General features: G+C 41.2%; 1 protein-coding gene across 1 annotated transcript in view; it reads right to left on the bottom strand.

The window, feature by feature from the left end:
* dpp6b (dipeptidyl-peptidase 6b) overlaps positions 1-9,866 on the bottom strand; it is a 106,592-nt gene extending 96,726 nt beyond the window's left edge. Inside the window, exon 1 of the mRNA XM_053502567.1 lies at positions 9,784-9,866. Coding sequence (XP_053358542.1) covers positions 9,784-9,840 — 57 coding nt within the window. The 5' untranslated portion in view covers positions 9,841-9,866. The remainder of the gene's footprint in view (positions 1-9,783) is intronic.
* Between the last annotated feature and the right edge of the window lie 8,543 nt (positions 9,867-18,409).

Here is an 18,409-nt window from a genome sequence, read left to right as displayed (position 1 = left end):
ATTTTTAACTAAATTTTGACTTGAAAAACGAAAAAGTCTTGGTTTATAAGCACGGTGTATCATGTATCACGCATTCGCTTCTTGTTTTGATGCCGAGCGTCACATGATCACAACTGAGCCAACGTTTTTTTTTCTCTCTTGTGCTGCGGAATTGTGGGTAATCGACTCCCCTGCTGGGTCTTAGTGCGCGTCTCTTACTGGTATAATCAACATCCGTGCACGCGTGTACTGTTTACTACAACACTGTGACCGTGTGTGTGTGTGTGTGTGTGTAAAACATATTTTATTTTGTGTCTGTATGCGTGTGTGTACAGCGCACATGTAAAGCAAAGTCTCATTAGAGAGGTTAAAGATCCATTTCCTCTTTCTGCTCAAGCCTGATCTTTGTGTGCACACGTCCCCCCCACACACACACACAAACAGAGACCCCTCTTACTTTTGCTTTCCCACACACAGTCTTTCTCTCTGCTCTACACAGAAACTCTGCTCTGTCGTGATTCTTTTCAAAGGTAAAGTGCAGGTTAATTTGTTTTATTTTAACTTTACAGCAGTGATTCCGTTAGTGTGTCGCTCAATCGAGTGTCATTAGAGAGATTTCTTGTTTATTTTTTCAATAAAACAGTGTTACTGTTGTGTGCACACGTGTGTGTGAAAAGACGGGAGGAAGGGTAACTATGTAAGATGAGAAGGGGGAGAGGGGAGCTTACTTCAGCTTCACACACACACACACACACACACACACAGAAACAAATGGAAACACTTATCTGTCTGGATTTATTTGTACTTTTTTAAAGGTAAAGTGCAGATTAATTTGTTTTATTTTTACTTTATAATTTGCGTTAATTATTTTTATGTATTTATTTTTTGTTTCCTGTATTTTTTATGGGGGAAATTGAGTTCGTTTCTGGGACAAATTATGCTCGTAATCCAAGGTTCCATTATATTAGGTTTAGGGGACAATTACTTTTTCACACAGGGTCAGAAAAATAAAAATAAAAAAAACCCAGAAAGGTTCAAATCTATCGATTTATTTATTTATTACTTGTATCTGCACTTCAGAATGTAAGTGGTGTTTCTCAGACAGATCTTAATTACAGTTTTAGATGTTATAGCTTTTGCAACAATTATTAATTAATTAATTAGTTGGTTAATTTATTTATCCTCTTTGTACAAAAACAAACAATTCCTCAAAACAGAATATTCACAAACCTGTGTGTGTTTGATGTCTGGGATGAATACACACCCACACTGATCTACAGGAAGCACTGCAGCATGTTGTGTCATCTCTCTCTCTCTCTCTCTCTCTTACACACACACACACACACACACACAGGACTTTAACTTTCTCCTCTACGTCTCTTATTTCATGGTGTTTTTATTCTATTATTTCCCACGAGGCTCAGCGTGAGGCTCACTCCCTCCATAAAGTCTACTAGATGACGTGTGCAGGAGCTTACACACACACACACACACACACACACACACACAGATCGGGTGTATTGTGATTCGAAATAATCTGAGATCTTTTCTGAACAGCTCTGATGTTCTTCACAAACCTGAAAATGTTTAGAATGATATGTGTGTAGGTACGACCACAGTGCAGAGCAACCGTACTGGAGTTCTGGTACAAGGTGGGATTCATTCATTAACTTAGATGTTAATGTTAAGGTGTGCAGAAATTAGCGGGAGTCGAGGTGTACAGTGCTTCCCCTTACGGGTCACAAACTTGAGAAACTGGTTTAATCAACATTGTTTCTTCTGGATCCATCAACCTGAAAACATTGATCTGTCTCTCCCACACACACACCCTCACACACTCTCTCACCCACTGACATACTACAGAAAATAAGAAAGAATTTTGCTACAATGTCACGGCCCGCGGTTTGATCAGGCGGAGCTTCACGGCGTCCCTGAGCCACTTTCAACCTCCATATTTCCCTGCAGGCCGCCCCGAAGGCTACCTGCGTCCATCTTTATTGAGTTCTGCATGGCCAACTGTGTAGAAAAATGGAAAAGAAAACGTCCTGACAAGGTTCTCCCTTCTCTCCTGTGTGTGTGTGTGTGTTGGGGGGGTTGTGGAATGGATATCATGCTCGTTCACTCGCTCTCTCGCTCTCCTGAGAGCCAGGTTGATGAAATTCAGGGGGAGATTTATGGAGGTGTTTTAGGAGAAGTGTGAAACGGCTCGCTCGGAAAAATAGCCGGAGAAAGAGGCGATGCGGGACACGGTGTACCTCAGGACAGGGTCTGTGTTCAGCCTAAACCCTGTAGACCAGAAACTCCCAAATTTAGTATGGCGACATTCGGTGCTAAGTTTAAGACAAATGAAGAATGATGTGAAATTTAGATCAAACTTAATTACAAAATTGAGAACCATGCCTGCAGTACCGTCACAGCCCACCAGGCCTATACTTAAAGAACCCTTGCTGTAGTGTTCCACCTAAACCATAGGATTTGAATCCAAACACCCTGCATACATACAAACGGTTCACAGTCATTTATAAGTCACTGAATCACTGAGTCGTTTAATAAAAAGCCCGTTTTCTCCACCACTGTGTCTGATTTCCATCACAGCAGGGTCTGTGCGATTTAGACCTCCGTACATATACTCAGCAAAAAAAGAGACGTCCTCTGACTTTCAACTGTTTTTACTTTCAGTAAACTTAATGTGTAAATATTTGTATGAACACTAAAAGAGTCAACACCATAAGACATAAACTAAAAATGTTTCCCAATGTGTCCCTGAATGAAGGGAGGCTCAAAATCAAAAGTACCAGTCAGTATCTGGTGGCCACCAGCTGCTTGAAGTACTGCAGTGCATCTCCTCCTCATGGACTGCCTATTGCGGACAGTCTGAGCACTGATGGAGGGATTGTGTGTTCCTGGTGTGACTCGGGCAGTGGCCATCCTGTACCTGTCACGCAGGTGTGATATTCGGATGTACCCATTCTGTGCAGGTGTTGTTACACGTGGTCTTCCACTGCGAGGATGATCAGCCGTCCTTCCCTTTTCCCTGTAGCGCTGTCTTAGGCGTCTCACGGTGCGGACATGGCGATTTATCGCCCTAGCCACATCAGCGGTCCTCATGCCTCCCTGCAGCATGCCTAATGCACGTTCACACAGATGAGCAGGAACCCTGGGCATCTTTCTTTGGGTGTTTTTCACAGTCGGTAGACAAGTCTCTTTAGTGTCCTGCGTTTTTAGAACTGTGACCTTAAATGCCTACTTTCTGTAAGCTGTTAAGGTCCTAATGACCATTCAACAGGTGCATGTTAATGAATTGATTATGGTTAATTGAACATGCATGGGAAATATTGTTTAAACCCTTTACAATGAAGATCTGTTTGGATTTTATTTGGATTTTTACAACATTATTGTTGAAATAAACAGTCCTGAAAAAGGGGCATTTCTTTTTTTGCTGCATATAGCAAAAAAATATATATCTATGTCTCATGTTAAAAAAAGTGTTACTTTTCAGCGTCTGTATGTCAGATTGCTTAACAGCATTTACACTTTCACCCGGGTCATGCAGAGCAAACCGAACGCAGGACACGAAACGCTAACAAGTGCAGGTTTTCCTTCTGCCTTACCTGACAACTCTGTCTTCTGTTTAACAAAAAACAAGATGAAAAGATTAAAGGATGGGATCTGAGAAGATATAACGAAGCGATACTAAAGTACTGTAGCTAAGAAGGTGGGCATCTTGGACTCCGGCGCGTGTACACTGGATTGTTAAAAAAAGTGTGTAGTTGATGTGTAGGGAGATGTTTATGTAATATTTATGGAAGGAGTCTCCAGTGTCAGTGGTAAGGTGGTAACAGTAAGCTTTCTTACGACTTTTGTACAATCACACTTTTTTTGTGGTTTGTTTCCAACAGACTTAGACTTGGCTACATTAAATGTGACTATAAATGGATAAAATTACAAATTAGTAATTAATAAATGAGTTAAAGGTTTTAATTGTTGAAAAGCTCCAGTGGTGTAAGAGGAATAAAACTCTTCAGGATGTGCTTTGGTCTGGAAATTATTATTTTCCTCTGATAGCACAACACACAGGTCATTTCTTTTCGCTCGTGGCTCTATTCACAATACAGTATAATACAGTGTATATATAGACCAGAGGTTCTCAAACTTAATATTCAAAGGTTCAAATCTGATTTCTATTCAAGGTAAAAGGTCCTGGATGATCAGGGATGAGGAAGTGACTTTTTTTTCTAACTTGCTTATAAATTACAAGCGGCCTACATTCATGTTTAAGACCAAACTATTTCAGGAAAAAATGGAAAAAAACGGCACTGCTTGAATTGCAATCAGATACAAAGCAACTCGAGTTCAAGTGTCAGAAACATTCAAAATAGAGCAAAAGTAATGGCACTTATTTTTATCACTTAAAAGTAACTTGCCTGCAAATTGTTGCTTGTGAACCTGAGCAGTTCCAACTTTAAACATTACAAAATTTACATGTGTCTTAGAAACTATTTTTACTACAAGAGAAAAATCAAACCAAATAAGCAAAGTGTACTTGTTTCGATGAATGAATGAACTGATTGAACAAACTGACCTTAAAGGGCAACACAACAACACACTGGAATGTCGCGTTCTCCTTCTTTCCAAAGTGCTCGTGTGCTTGTGCTCTTGTGGCATCAGTTGTTGCTAAGTAACCCTGAGTGTCATGATGGTGTCGCTCTCTACTGTGAGCACGCTTGTTGCGCGTCTCCATGTAAGATTCAAGACAAAATTGAGCAAAAGATGCCAGATATAAACAGTCAAAACACACGTATGAGAAATGTCACGATCCGACTTCAGTCAGCTGCCCAAACCTTGGCACAAAAGGGCGTGGTCACTGGACGGAGACACTGATGTTTTCTTTGCACATTAGGGTTGTGACGTTCTCACCACAGGGTGACGTGATGACAGAACCTGAAATTTTTGAACGGGCGCCTCTTAGCGACCCTGAACTCTCTCTCATACGCTCAGCGTACACATTAACCTTAATATCAGGACAGGATCGCGTCACGCTCTCCAAATAGACTACACTGCGTACACTTTACAGTGTGTCTGGATTGAGATCAGAGTCTGGACTTTGAGAAGCCCTGCGGCAGACGATACACTTATACACACTCATTATTATTATTATTATTATTATTAGTATTATTTTTATTATACAAGTGAAAAATACAGTCTGAAGTTTTCACCAAACAGAACGTTGAAAGGGAAGTTGCCAAAGAGCTTTTACCCTCGCAGCGCTATAAATCCCGGGGACAGAATTCCGACAGAAATTGTTCCAGAATGTGCGTAAGTGATGGCGGGTAACCTTTCTGTCGGCTGTAAATCGCGCCCGGGGATTAATATGAGTCGAATAAATGAGCTGTATAAACCTGCCGGATCCCTGCGAGCAGCCGTGAAGGAAACTGAACGCATTAGAGCCAGGCAGGAAGTTTAAAGGTTATGATTAACGATGGCCGTGGGGCAGCGAGGACTCGCCGGGGCTCAGGGTTCAGCTCGGTCCCCAGACCCCAGATAAATTAAAGCAAATATGTTACGTTACAGATGGAAATATGGGCACCGGGGTGAAAAGCAAACAAAGAAATAAGTCACCTTTTTTTCATTTCCTGTGACATTTGTACTATTAGTGCGAGGCTGAGCAGGAGGCAAATGTCAAGCGCGCGGTCAGGATCGCTCGGTACAGAGTCCGGATCTGCTCACGCAGCGCTTTTACTTCCTTCAGGACAAATCAGTTCGTTTTAAAGACAGGAAATTTTTTTATGAGCATGAAGGAACTACAAAGCCAGTTTTTAAAATGTTTTTCCGTCTCCAGTTTCAAACTGCGTGATTAGACTGGTCTTTGTACAAGATCACAAATAAACCTTTACATTTATTCTCTATCTTATTTCTCCATATTTATTCTCCAAATGTTACAACATTGTAAACTATTCTGACTTTATTCTGCAGATATTAGGACTTTTGTCCTGAAGTAAAACATGTTTATTCTCAGAAGTGTGATTTTATCTTTTTATCTCAGCGTTATGATTTTATTTCACCAAATGTCACAACTTTATTCTCAAGTTTTAAAAACAGAGTTAAGCAGCTCTTTCCCATGTAATGTTAATGAGTGACCACACACACACACACACACACACACACACACACAGGAAAGTAATTCAGACGTCAGTGCCGTGGCTGCATCAGTGATCGTCGCCTCTTTGCAAATCACTCGAGCAGGAAAAACCAATTTCTCAGATCAAACACATCTACTGCATTCAAATATCCAAACCAGCTCACACACACACACACACACACACACACACACACACACACACACACACACACACACACACACACACACACACACACACACAGGTGGATGTGGCTACATTTTTTTAATTCACCTTACAGACAGACAATGATAAAAAGACAGACAGAGAGACAGACAGAAAGTGATAAACAGATGGAAAGACAGACAGAAAGTGATAGACAGATGGAGAGACAGACAGAAAGTGATAGACAGATGGAGAGACAGGCAGAAAGTGACAGACAGATGGAGAGACAGACAGAAAGTGACAGACAGATGGAGAGACAGACAGAAAGTGACAGACAGATGGAGAGACAGGCAGAAAGTGATAGACAGATGGAGAGACAGACAGAAAGTGACAGACAGATAGAGAGACAGACAGAAAGTGATAGACAGATAGAGAGACAGACAGAAAGTGATAGACAGATGGAGAGACAGACAGAAAGTGATAGACAGATGGAGAGACAGACAGAAAGTGATAGACAGATGGAGAGACAGACAGATGAGTAAAGCTCCATATCGATATAATAACTTTTAATTTAAATGCATTGGACTCCCTGCAGGTTCTATTCTGGGCGTCAAACAAGTTCCCCTTATTTCAGGATAAAAGCAGAAAAGGTTCTCCTGTGCATTTCCCTCTGAAAATCAGAATAATATGGGTTGAGTCCAGACATCGTTCAGAAGAACAGCGTACTTTGATTCAAAAAGTGATTAGAGATGGAAAACATACAAATAAGTGCAGAAAATAATCGGCTGCTCTGCTAAACTAATACCAAATAATTTTTAAGCTTTAAAATGGAGACCAAAACCAGAAAGACGTGAAAGAAAACGGAAAACTACCATTCGAATGGATCAAAGAATAACAAGATTGACTTACACCTAAAGTTACCTGTGAGTGCTGTTACTATTAGGAGACGGCTATGTGAAGCCAAGCTATCAGCAAGAAGCCCCGCAAAGTCCCATTGTTAATAAAGAAGACGTGTGCTGAAGAGGTAACAGTTCGCCAAAGAACACACTGTCTGACCTAAAGAGAAATGGGGCAGTATTTAGTGGACTGATGAAAGCAAGATTGTCCTTTTTGGGTCTAGATGCCGCAGACAGTTTGTCAGGCCCCCAAACATTGAATTCAAGCCACAGTACACTGTGAAGACAGTAAAGCATGAAGACACAAGCATCATGATATGGGGAAGCTTCTCGTACTGTGGTGTTGGGCCTCTTTATCACATTTCAGGGATCATGGTTCAATTTGAGTCCATCAGAATACTTAAAGAGGTCACGTAGCCTCATGCCGAAGAGGAAAGGCCCTTGTAATGGGTGTTTCAACAAGACAACGACCCCAAACACACCAGTAAGTGAGCAGCACCTTGGTTTCAGACCAACAGGATTGACGCTATGGAGTCGCAGCCCAATCCCCAGACCCTAATCCAATAGAAAAGTTGTGGCCTGACAATAAAAATGCTGTTTCTGAGACAAAACCGAGAAATGCAAAGGAATTGTGGCGTGTAGTACGATTGTCACAGATGTGAAGCAGTTCTCAGACAGCAGGTTATACAAATAAATATTAGTTCAGAGATGCACAAGAAAGATTAAACTCAGAGTGAGCACTACAAAGTGTAGAGGAAGATCTCCATCTCCATCATCATCATCATCATCACAAACACCTCTGGCTCTGACTGTTACAACTCTCCTCACTGTTACTCTGGGTGTGGGCGCTCAATGAGGCCAGCAGAGGGCGTGATTCGTTCATTTATAAAGCTGAATTAAAGAAAAAATAAGAAATATAAAGAGTTTTATTGTTGTTCTTGTTGTTGTAGTACATTATTTTGCTTGTTAGAGTTTTTGATGGTTTGTGGAAGTTTTGAGTTTGTGAAAGTTTAAAGTTTTTGAGAGGTTTTTTTTTTATAGTTTGTGAGAGTTATGAGGATTTGTGAGAGTTTTTCGAGAGTTCGTGAAAGTGTTGAGAGTTATTGAGAGTTCCTGAAATGTTTCAGAGAGTATTTGGACATTTTTGGACAGTTTGTGGGAGTTGAATATGTTCTGTACTTTTATGTCAAATTCCCATGAATCACACCTCTATTCCCAGAGGAACAAAGACGACCTTCCTACAGACCCGATGTTATATGCTTTTATGTCCCCCATGTCCCCCCCCCCCAATTCCCCCCCATGATGTCATCCGGTGGCTTCCGCTGACACGTGCATGCACTAGGGGCTTTCCTCTAAGAAGAACATAGCTCTGGCTCAGATCTTGTCAGATCGATTATTTTGGTCCACACCTGAGTGTTCTCACCTGTCTGGAGCACCACTGTGGGGGTTGGGCGAGAACACACCGTGAAAGCCTCCTCAGAGACACATACATGCTAATCTCAGTGCAGCTGCTGTAATTTATCACCGTGTGTCTCCGGAGTCACATGCAGTGCTATATATATACTGTATACCGTATACACACACACACACACACACACACACCTTTACACCAGTGTGTATAAAGAGTTTTGGATGATTCAGACAGAGTGTAGTAAATGAAATGATGTGCGCTTTCCTTATTTCTGTTGATTAGTGGGTGCCAAAACTTTAAACATTTGTTGGCAAACGACGAGGCAAATTCGTCCCCAAACATACCGTAGCTGATTCCTGATATTCCATTACAGTTCCACAGAGCTTATCTGTTTAAAATGACCTCCTGGGTGAATAAAGAGTTTGGAATCGATTCCAGGAGTCACACAGAGTTAAAGTAATTAATAAGATAAATAAATAAACACTCATATTTTATTCCATCAGATTCAGTAGATGAAATCGACTCTTTGATTTTTAAAACCCTGTAACACGACTCGGGTCAGTGATGATTATATACTGTACTGTATCTATACTGTATATGTTTATATGTTTGTCAGTGTGTGTTAATGAGGAGACTCCGGACTTTAAAGTGTGTATTTGTTTTTCTCAGATCTGCCAAGTAGAACAAAAATCATCATTACTTTTATAAAGGGTAAATTTTACCGCTACCGGAATACGGGGAAAGATGTCACAAAAAATGTAGAACTCTTAAAATATGCATATATGTTTATCTATCTATATATATATATATATATATATATTTTTTTTTTTTCATCATAAAAACAACCATAAAAACACGTGATCATGTGTATCTGTGCTATTTCAATCCTGAGCCCTATATATGTTTATTTAAAAAAATAACAACAGAAAAACAAAAAAAAAATCAATAATAACTACACTGCTCGGGGTTTTAAGAGCTACAGCCTGGAATCAGAGAATTGCCTCTCTATTAATCGACTCTGTAGCATCACGCAGATGTTTTATGATGATTATATGAGGAGACAGATGTTGGCAGTGTAAAATTAAAGTCCAGAAATGTCATGGCTAAATCAAGTCAACACTTCTGACTTACTGTATGAATGCCAGCATTACAAAGCAGGTTTGATATCTAAAAATGACCCGAGGGGTGAAGAAACCATGAAACCATTCGCTTTTACCTTCTCGTCTTTGGTCCACCCTCTGTGGTAGTTTTCAGCTCCGGCTCTTGTGTTCATCCTGAGACCCGAGTGCAAGTGCAGTCTCTCCTGAGTCACTGAGTCTCTACTGAACCTCACTAAGTCTCTCCTGAACCTCAGTGAGTCTCTCCTAAACCTCACTGAGTCTCTCCTGAACTGAGTCTTTACTGAACTTCACTAAGTCTCTCCTGAACCTCACAGAGTCTCTCCTGAACCTCACTGAGTCTCTCCTGAACCTCACTGAGTCTCTCCTGAGTCACTACTGAACTCTACTGAACCTCACTAAGTCTCTCCTAAACTGAGTCTCTCCTGAACCTCACTGAGTCTCTCCTAAACCTCACTGAGTCTCTCCTGAACTGAGTCTCTACTGAACCTCACTGAGTCTCTACTGAACCTCACTGAGTCTCTCCTGAACCTCACTAAGTCTTTCCTGAACCTCACTGAGTCTCTCCTGAACCTCACTGAGTCTCTCCTGAACTGAATCTCTCCTGAACCGAGTCTCTCCTGAACCTCACTGAGTCTCTCCTGAACCTCACTGAGTCTCTCCTGAACCTCACTAAGTCTCTCCTGAACTCAGTCTTGTTGTAGTTTCACGGTTTTCCTCACACAGCGTTAAAAGTGGATCCAGATAACTGAAAAAGCAACATGAAGTCCATCGGGTTGTACGGCACAAAAGCTGTGAGATGCTGTCGGGTGCTAACAATAGCCTAGATATGATTGTGCTCTCTCTCTACCACACACACACACACACACACACACAGAACTCTCCTGCCTGCTTTCGCTCTCACCTTCTCTCTCTCTCTCTCTCTCTCTCTCTCTTTCCAATCAGTTCAGTACAGTGTGAGTTTATTCAGTAGTGTAAATTAATCCAGCACTAGAACAGTTGTTTCCATACAGCAGGTGTTAATTCTGTACTGTACGAGTTATTGTAGCACAGAGGTGTTCATTTAATACTGTTGATAGTAAATGTTGAATCGTGGTTCAAAAACCATGCTAGTACAGTGTGTGTTCATTCTGCTTTATCCAGGTTCTCCAGGCGGAACACACACACACACACACACACACACACACCAGTTACTGAACTGTTTGGTTTGTGTCTTAAGGCAGAGAGAAAGTCTTTCATTTAATAGTTTCTCATCAACTTAATGAGGAAAAGCAATTCAGTGTTCGGTCTGTTTCATCTTTTTTCCCTTTCTTTCTTTCTTTCTTTCTTTCTTTCTTTCTTTCTTTTCCATGCTTGTTTTTTCTTCCTCCCATTTGTATACTCTTTCACTTACTTCTTTGTCTTCTTCTCTCCTTCTAGCATCCCCCCTTTTCCTTCATCCCGTTAGTTTACTCTTCGTTTACTTGTTTATTTGATTGTTTTTCTCCCTTCCCCTTTCTTAACTTTTTAATGTTCTTGTTTTTCTTCTTTCCTCACATTCCTTATTTCTTTAAAGTGGAAGGAGTCTCCAGTGCCAGCACTTTGTGTAATAAGGAGGCGGAGTCAGTGTTGGTGAAAGAGGAATAAGAGGTGGTGTGTAAGTGACGCCCCCTCAGCGGGTTCTGGTTCTGGTGTCACCTGTCGCGCGGGTGAAAGGGGAAAGCCGTAAGCAGACACTGAGACGTCGCGGTGTACGTCTGTCACCCCATCCGTTCTTTAATGAAGCTCTGAAACCCAACGCCTCAGGACACGGACTGCACAAGTCTTCCTACAGGACGACACGATAACGCTTAGCCTTCTCAAATGACCGCTGCCCGTTAGCATGCTAATTGCTAGCTGTGTGCGACTTTAACCTGAGACTCGACATGTAATTCATTAATGCAGAAACACACAGAGAGACACACCCTGTCCTCTGGGAGAACCGGGCCTTGATGGAATTACAGCCCAAAGTGCATTGTGGGTGTTCTGGTCAGATCTCGCTTCATTCGGATACGTGTTTCCTGTTTTCACCATAACGTGAATCAACTTCCTCAATGGCTTTATTCTTCATATTTATCAATAATTAACTTTCTTTAGTAATTTTTGGCCATCTAAAGTTACTGAGAAACCATAAAGGAGCGTAAACTCCTCTGTCCTGAAGACACGTGCTTGACCTCTGACACTGGAGACTCCTTCCTTACCTAAACACATCCGTACAAAAAAATTCACCACAACAGGGTTCTTTTTAAAAAAAAATTATTATCAATAACGCATTTGATCGAGTGCACTTGCCTCAGATAAACCTGCGCAACAGTCCGAGCTGCTGAGATAGAAATCTAATCAACACCTCCTGACCAATCAGAATCCAGGACTCAGTAGCACTGTGGTTAAAAACATAATTCTAACTTTAATAATCCATTCCCAAACTTAACAAGGCCAAATCCGAGGCCAAACTGCACACACCTGCAGTACCACACTTTGGAAAACACTGTCATAAAAGTCTTTATACTGTTAATAGCTAAACTTAGCAATTTTTAACTTGATTTAATTAAAAAAAATATATATACATATATATATATATATACATTTCTTATGTAAAGACTTACAGACTAGACTAGGTTTCAAAATCCTGAATATTCAATAGTTCCACATTACATTTACATTTAAAAAACATAAAAAAAAAAGTAATTCCCTGATTCGAGACTGACAAGCAGAACGGAGTGTAAGAGCTATCTACACTCGGGGTGAATGAGCCATGTCAAACACAGCAGCGCAAGGAGATAAGACACGCCGCTCTCACGTTTCACCCGCTCATTAAAGCTTGAGCACACACACTCACACTCACCATGAACCCGATCATCAAATTTAACTTGCACATTTCCTTAATGTTTAGTTCTGTGCATCGTGTACAGCACATGGAATTTTTTTATTATATGACCCCTGTGGGTCTCTGTAGATTTAAAAAAAAAAATGAACAGCATCAAAACAACACAAATGAGAGGATAAGCATAACTTCACACCTGATATTATAAGCATAACTTCACACCTGATATTATAAGCATAACTTCACACCTGATATTTAGTAACACTACACATCCTATCTAAACATCTCCACCTAAGACGGATCCAATTATTGTCCTGCATCCTTTAAAATGACGGGAACTGGGTTAAGAACTGTCCAAGGCACTATTAAAACCTAGCATGTGATAGGAGATCGCGTAATAAACAGTTGATGAAACTGCACAGTGGCGACTCAGTGGCTTAGTGGTTATCAGTGTTGCCTTGCACTTCCAGGTCCTGTGTTCGATTCCCATGTCAGGTCTGTTGACAAGGAGTTTGCATGTTCTCCCAATGGTTGGTTGGTTTCCTCTTGGGTCTCTGGGAATGAACAGAATGGTCACCACTGGCCTCCAGGGTACCGAGTTGGACTACAGAGGTTTCTAGAAGATAGATGCAGTAGAAATCAGAGCTATGTTCAATAGTAAAAGTAAAATTTCAGTACATTCAGGTGGTCAGCTGACTTCATTTTATTGCCCCATAACGTTACTGAGTCTAGACCTGAGTAACTGATCAACCCCAGATCATAACACTGTCTCCAGAGGCTTGTACAGTGGACACTATGCATGATGGGAGCATCGCTTCATGTCCTTCCCTTCTCACCCTGACACGCCCATCACCCGTTACTCAGGTCTAGACTCAGTAACGTTATGGGGCAATAAGATGAAGTCAGCTGACCACCTGAATGTACTGAATCACCAGAGGATCACATCTATGGAGGGTTTCTTCTTCCCTGATGACACGGGATTCGTGAGTGTGAGAGAGCGGCTCTGGGAGCACGAGGAATCGTTTTCACACATGAACTGGACACCACAGTGTGTGGGAGTGAGAGGTGCTTGGACCCCCATGTCACTGCTTGCAGCTGTATTAGTTCCTTGTAACCTATATTCATCTATTACATAGTTTTATTATTTCCTGAAATACTGATATTGATCACTAAGGCAAGCTGTGGATACAAACAGCAGGTGCAGCTCTGTCTTTTGTTGGAGGTTTCAACATTCACAGGAAAACGCTCAGAGAAGAAGGTTTATTGCACTGGGTTGCCTCGTCCTGCCGCTCGGACTGTTGGGTGATAAGACAAGTCTTTATGCGCACACACACACACACACACACACACACACAGCACTGTGATGTTTTACTACCAAGATACTTAATATTCAAGAACACAAACCAAACAAACAGTGCGAGAGGAATTTAAACTGTATACAAATGAGTTTCTGCTTTCTGTTCACACCGCTTTTAAACTGATTCAAACGTTTCACTTTATACCTGAACATTACGGTGAACTCTAACCCCGCTGGTGTGCACAATTTATTGGACATAAGTAATATTTCTTATGTAAAAGCAATTCTTAAAATATTCAACACATAATAAATAAATATCCTAAATTAATACTAAATTTTATTAAAATTTTATTTTAAAACAATGTTAACTATTTAGATTACTAAAGGGACAGCTTTTAAGGTACAGAATCCTGTACATTTGTAAACTGTTGTTTTTTTCAGCGTGATTAGGATGAACTTTATGTAACACATTTTTTAACACATCTCCTGTTCTACTGAACTTCCAGCCTCCGAACACACAGTATGAGTGCAGATCAATCCCTGCTCTCTGTTTCACCCAGATGAGGATGGGTTCCCTGTTGAGTCTGGTTCCTCTCAAGGTTTCTTCCTATTACCATCTCAGTTTTTCCCTCAGCACCGTCACCCTCGGCTCGTTCATCAGGGACGATCTGGTCATTCTGATTCACACACTCACACCTCATACACACTTACATTATGTTCTGTTGATTGTGTAAAGCTGCTTTGTGACAGTGAACATTGTTAAAACCGCTATACAAATAAAATTGAATTGAATTAGATTATATATCAGATACAAAACGTTGTTCCATCACCACCCCCGAGTATTTCTCTCGATCTCTCTTGAAATATTGACACACAAAAAAAAATCACAGATTGTTATGTAACAAAGAAATTCCTGCTTTTCATTTATCTAAGTTAAGAGTACTGATACAAAAGTTGAATAAAACCACATGAAGTTATTTCTCAGTGAGACATGCAGAGTAACACTGCCCCCTGGTGAAACAGGTGAGCAAGTGCACTTGGGTGATGTTTGAGCTACTGTATCTCTGTTCTGTGACATTAATGAGGCAGCAAGAATCTTTCCTAAACAGAAACTGTTAGACGTGTCATTCGCACATGGAGGCGCACTGCTGTAAAAGTTATTATCTATAAGTTATAAATTCCACGTGTACGCCATAAACAGCAATATGTATACGGCGAGTCAGGAATAGATCTGTCAATGAGTCAGTTTACAACACTGATGTCTTTTATCCTCACTTGTACGGCTGAAACTTTACCAACGACCATAAAGCATTTAGTGACATCATACCCTGTGTTCCATGAGTGTTACTTTTCCGACATACGTGGCATTGTGCATCGAGAATGTGTCCCCAGGGGCCAAACCGTCAAGAGCGAAGTCTATTGACAGGTGCTAAGGCGTCTGAGGGAGGACAAAAAAACTCGAAACTTTTCGACACCCCTGAAATCATGGCAAATGTTTATGGACTATTTGAGAAAACCATACTAACCACATGACACCCTGGCGTCTACTCAGGAAACTTAGGAAACAAGGCGGGTACACCCTGGATTAAGTGCCAATTCATCAAAGGGCACACATTACGGGCAATTTGGGGAACAATTGAAAATCGGATGAAATTCACTAAGCACGGGGAGAACATGCAATCTCTTCATGCACACAGAGGCGGGAATCAAACCCGGACCATAGCGCTGCAAGGCAACAGTGCTAGCCACTACACCACCTACCCAATAAACTTAATGCAAAGACACGGATTCCACATCATCAGCACAAACCAAAGCGCTGGTCCAAGAGTGAAATGCATTAAGTTTAATAAAGAAAAGAAAAGAAAAGTGAATTTTATCTACACCTTTTAAACAAAATAAGAGAGCACTGCAAAATAATCAAGTTTCTTAATTTTTTTTCTTACAGGTGCATGTGTTGGTGAGATGAACAGTTTTGTTAATTTTTGATGCTTGAAATCATTGTTCTTCCATTGTTAACCATCGTGACCTGCAAAGAAACGCGTGCAACCATCATTGCGTTGCATAAAAATGGCTTCACAGGCAAGGATATTGTGGCTACTAAGATTGCACCTAAATCAAAAATTTATAGGATCATCGAGAACTTCAAGGAAAGAAGGTCAATTCTTGTTAAGAAGGCGTCAGGACGTCCAAGAAAGTCCATCAAGCGCCAGGATCGTCTCCTAAAGAGGATTCAGCTGCGGGATCGGAGTGCCACCAGTGCAGAGCTTGTCCAGGAATGGCAGCAGGCAGGTGTGAGCGCATCTGCACCCACAGTGAGGCCAAGACTTTTGGAAGACGGCCTGGTGTCAAGAAGGGCAGCAAAGAAGCCACTTCTCTCAAAAAAAACCCATCAGGGACAGATTGATCTTCTGCAGAAGGTTATGGTGAATGGACTGCTGAGGACTGGGGCAAAGTCATATTCTCCGATGAAGCCTCTTTCCGATTGTTTGGGGCATCTGGTAAAAGGCTTGTCCGGAGAAGAAAAGGTGAGTGCTACCATTAGTCCTGTGTCATGCCAACAGTAAAGCATCCTGAGACCATTCATGTGTGGGGTTGCTTCTCATCCAAGGGATTGGGCTCACTCACAATTTTGCCCAAAAACACAGCCATAAATAAAGAACGGTACCGAAACACCCTCCAACAGCAACTTCTTCCAACAATCCAACAACCGTTTGGTGAAGAACAATGCAAATTTCAGCACGATGGAGCACCGTGCCATAAGGCAATAGTGATAACTAAGTGGCTTGGGGACCAAAACGTTGAAATTTTGGGTCCATGGCCTGGAAACTCCCCAGATCTTAATCCCGTTGAGAACTTGTGGTCAATCCTCAAGAGGCGGGTGGACAAACAAAAACCCACTAATTCTGACAAACTCCAAGAAGTGATTATAAAGAATGGGGTGCTATCAGTCAGGATTTGGCCCAGAAGTTGATTGAGAGCCCAGTCGAATTGCAGAGGTCCTGAAAAAGAAGGGCCAACACTGCAAATACTGACTCTTTGTTTAATTGTCATGTAATTGTCGATAAAAGCCTTTGAAACGTATGAAGTGCTTGTAATTATATTTCTGTACATCACAGAAAACTGAAACAAAGATCTAAAAGCAGTTTAGCAGCAAACTTTGTGAAAACTAATATTTGTGTCATTACGATTGTATATTTAAAGTAAATGACATTATCACAACACAATGAAATAACCCAAGATCATGCAGAGCTTTAATACCTCAAATAAAACAAAATGCAAATAATTTGCAAACAAATTGTGTTGATGCTTTGGCTAAATAACATTAATAAACGTTTGTTCGCGTTGCTGTTGGGGAACTTTATACCACACTTTATACAGAAAACAAACAGATCAGCTTTACTTGATGGTTTGTGACCCTCCATCTTCCTCTTGATGACATTCCAGAAGTTTCCTGGAGTCAATTGCAGTGCTCTCCTATTGTTTTCTCCTGTATAAGTCAAATTATTTGGATTTCTTTGACTGCAAATGTGGATTCAGATAAACACAAGGGGCATCATGTGAAAAAAAAAAAATTGTGTCTGTTCTGACGGTGGCTTAGTGGTTAGCACCGTCGCCTTGCACCTCCAGGGTGCGGGTTCGATTTCCGCCTCTGGTCTGTGTGCATGGAGTTTGCAAGTTTCTCTCATGCTTGGTGGGTTTGCTCTGGATACTTCAGTTTCCTCCCACAGTAAAAAAGACATGCAGATTAGGCTAAGTGGAATTGCCCATTGTGTGTGAGGGTGCGTGTGTGTGCTCGGTGATGGATTGGCACCCCGTCAACAATGTACCCCGCCTGGTACCCTAAGTCTCCTGGGATAGGCTCCAGGCCCCACAACCCTGTATACAGGATAAAGTGGTATAGACAATGAGTGAGTGTCAGTGCTGAAGTGATTGTTGCAGGCAAACTCTGCTTTGAAATGCTTTTTCACATGAAAAATAATATATGCAATACATTTTACATCCTCTAGGTGTCACTGTGAATGCAGAGAAGGAGGGCAGGATCCATAATTCAGCACTTCTGCTCATGATGTTCAATCCATCTTGGGATGTCTTAGAGCCTGGATTCTTTTCAGTGAGTCAGACAATATGACTCACCAATATAAGTCAGCTTCCAAGCGATTCGCCACCACGTTTTTTTAAAGGAGCAGTAAGTAAAATCCACTGTCATCCCCAGAGTGTTTATAAAATGATTGACAGTTGGCGTATCCAAACATAAACAAGCATTCCAGACTGGAAGTCAGTTTTTCTCATGGTAGGGTGAAGAACCTAGTGACCTGACACATCTATGCTAAGGCCACTTGAACGAGGGGCGTTCAAGTCAAAGCGGGACTTTTGATTGTACAGAATAACAGAGCACAGTTATGAAAATAAAAACTCCCTTTATTCCTGTATATAATCTCCTGCTACACTAATGCACTTATCCCAGTGTTTCACTAGTGCTTGGATACGATCAAGGTACAAAGATTCTCAGTACGCTGGAGCCATGTCAGGACTGTCTGCTTCATTTCTGAAACCCTGGCCTCCCAGGAACTCATTTAATGGACCA

This window comes from Clarias gariepinus, chromosome 1 (assembly GCF_024256425.1).
Source record: "Clarias gariepinus isolate MV-2021 ecotype Netherlands chromosome 1, CGAR_prim_01v2, whole genome shotgun sequence".
NCBI lineage: Eukaryota > Metazoa > Chordata > Actinopteri > Siluriformes > Clariidae > Clarias > Clarias gariepinus.
Note: the sequence above shows the minus strand (reverse complement) of the source record. Positions and strands in the feature narration are given on the sequence as shown.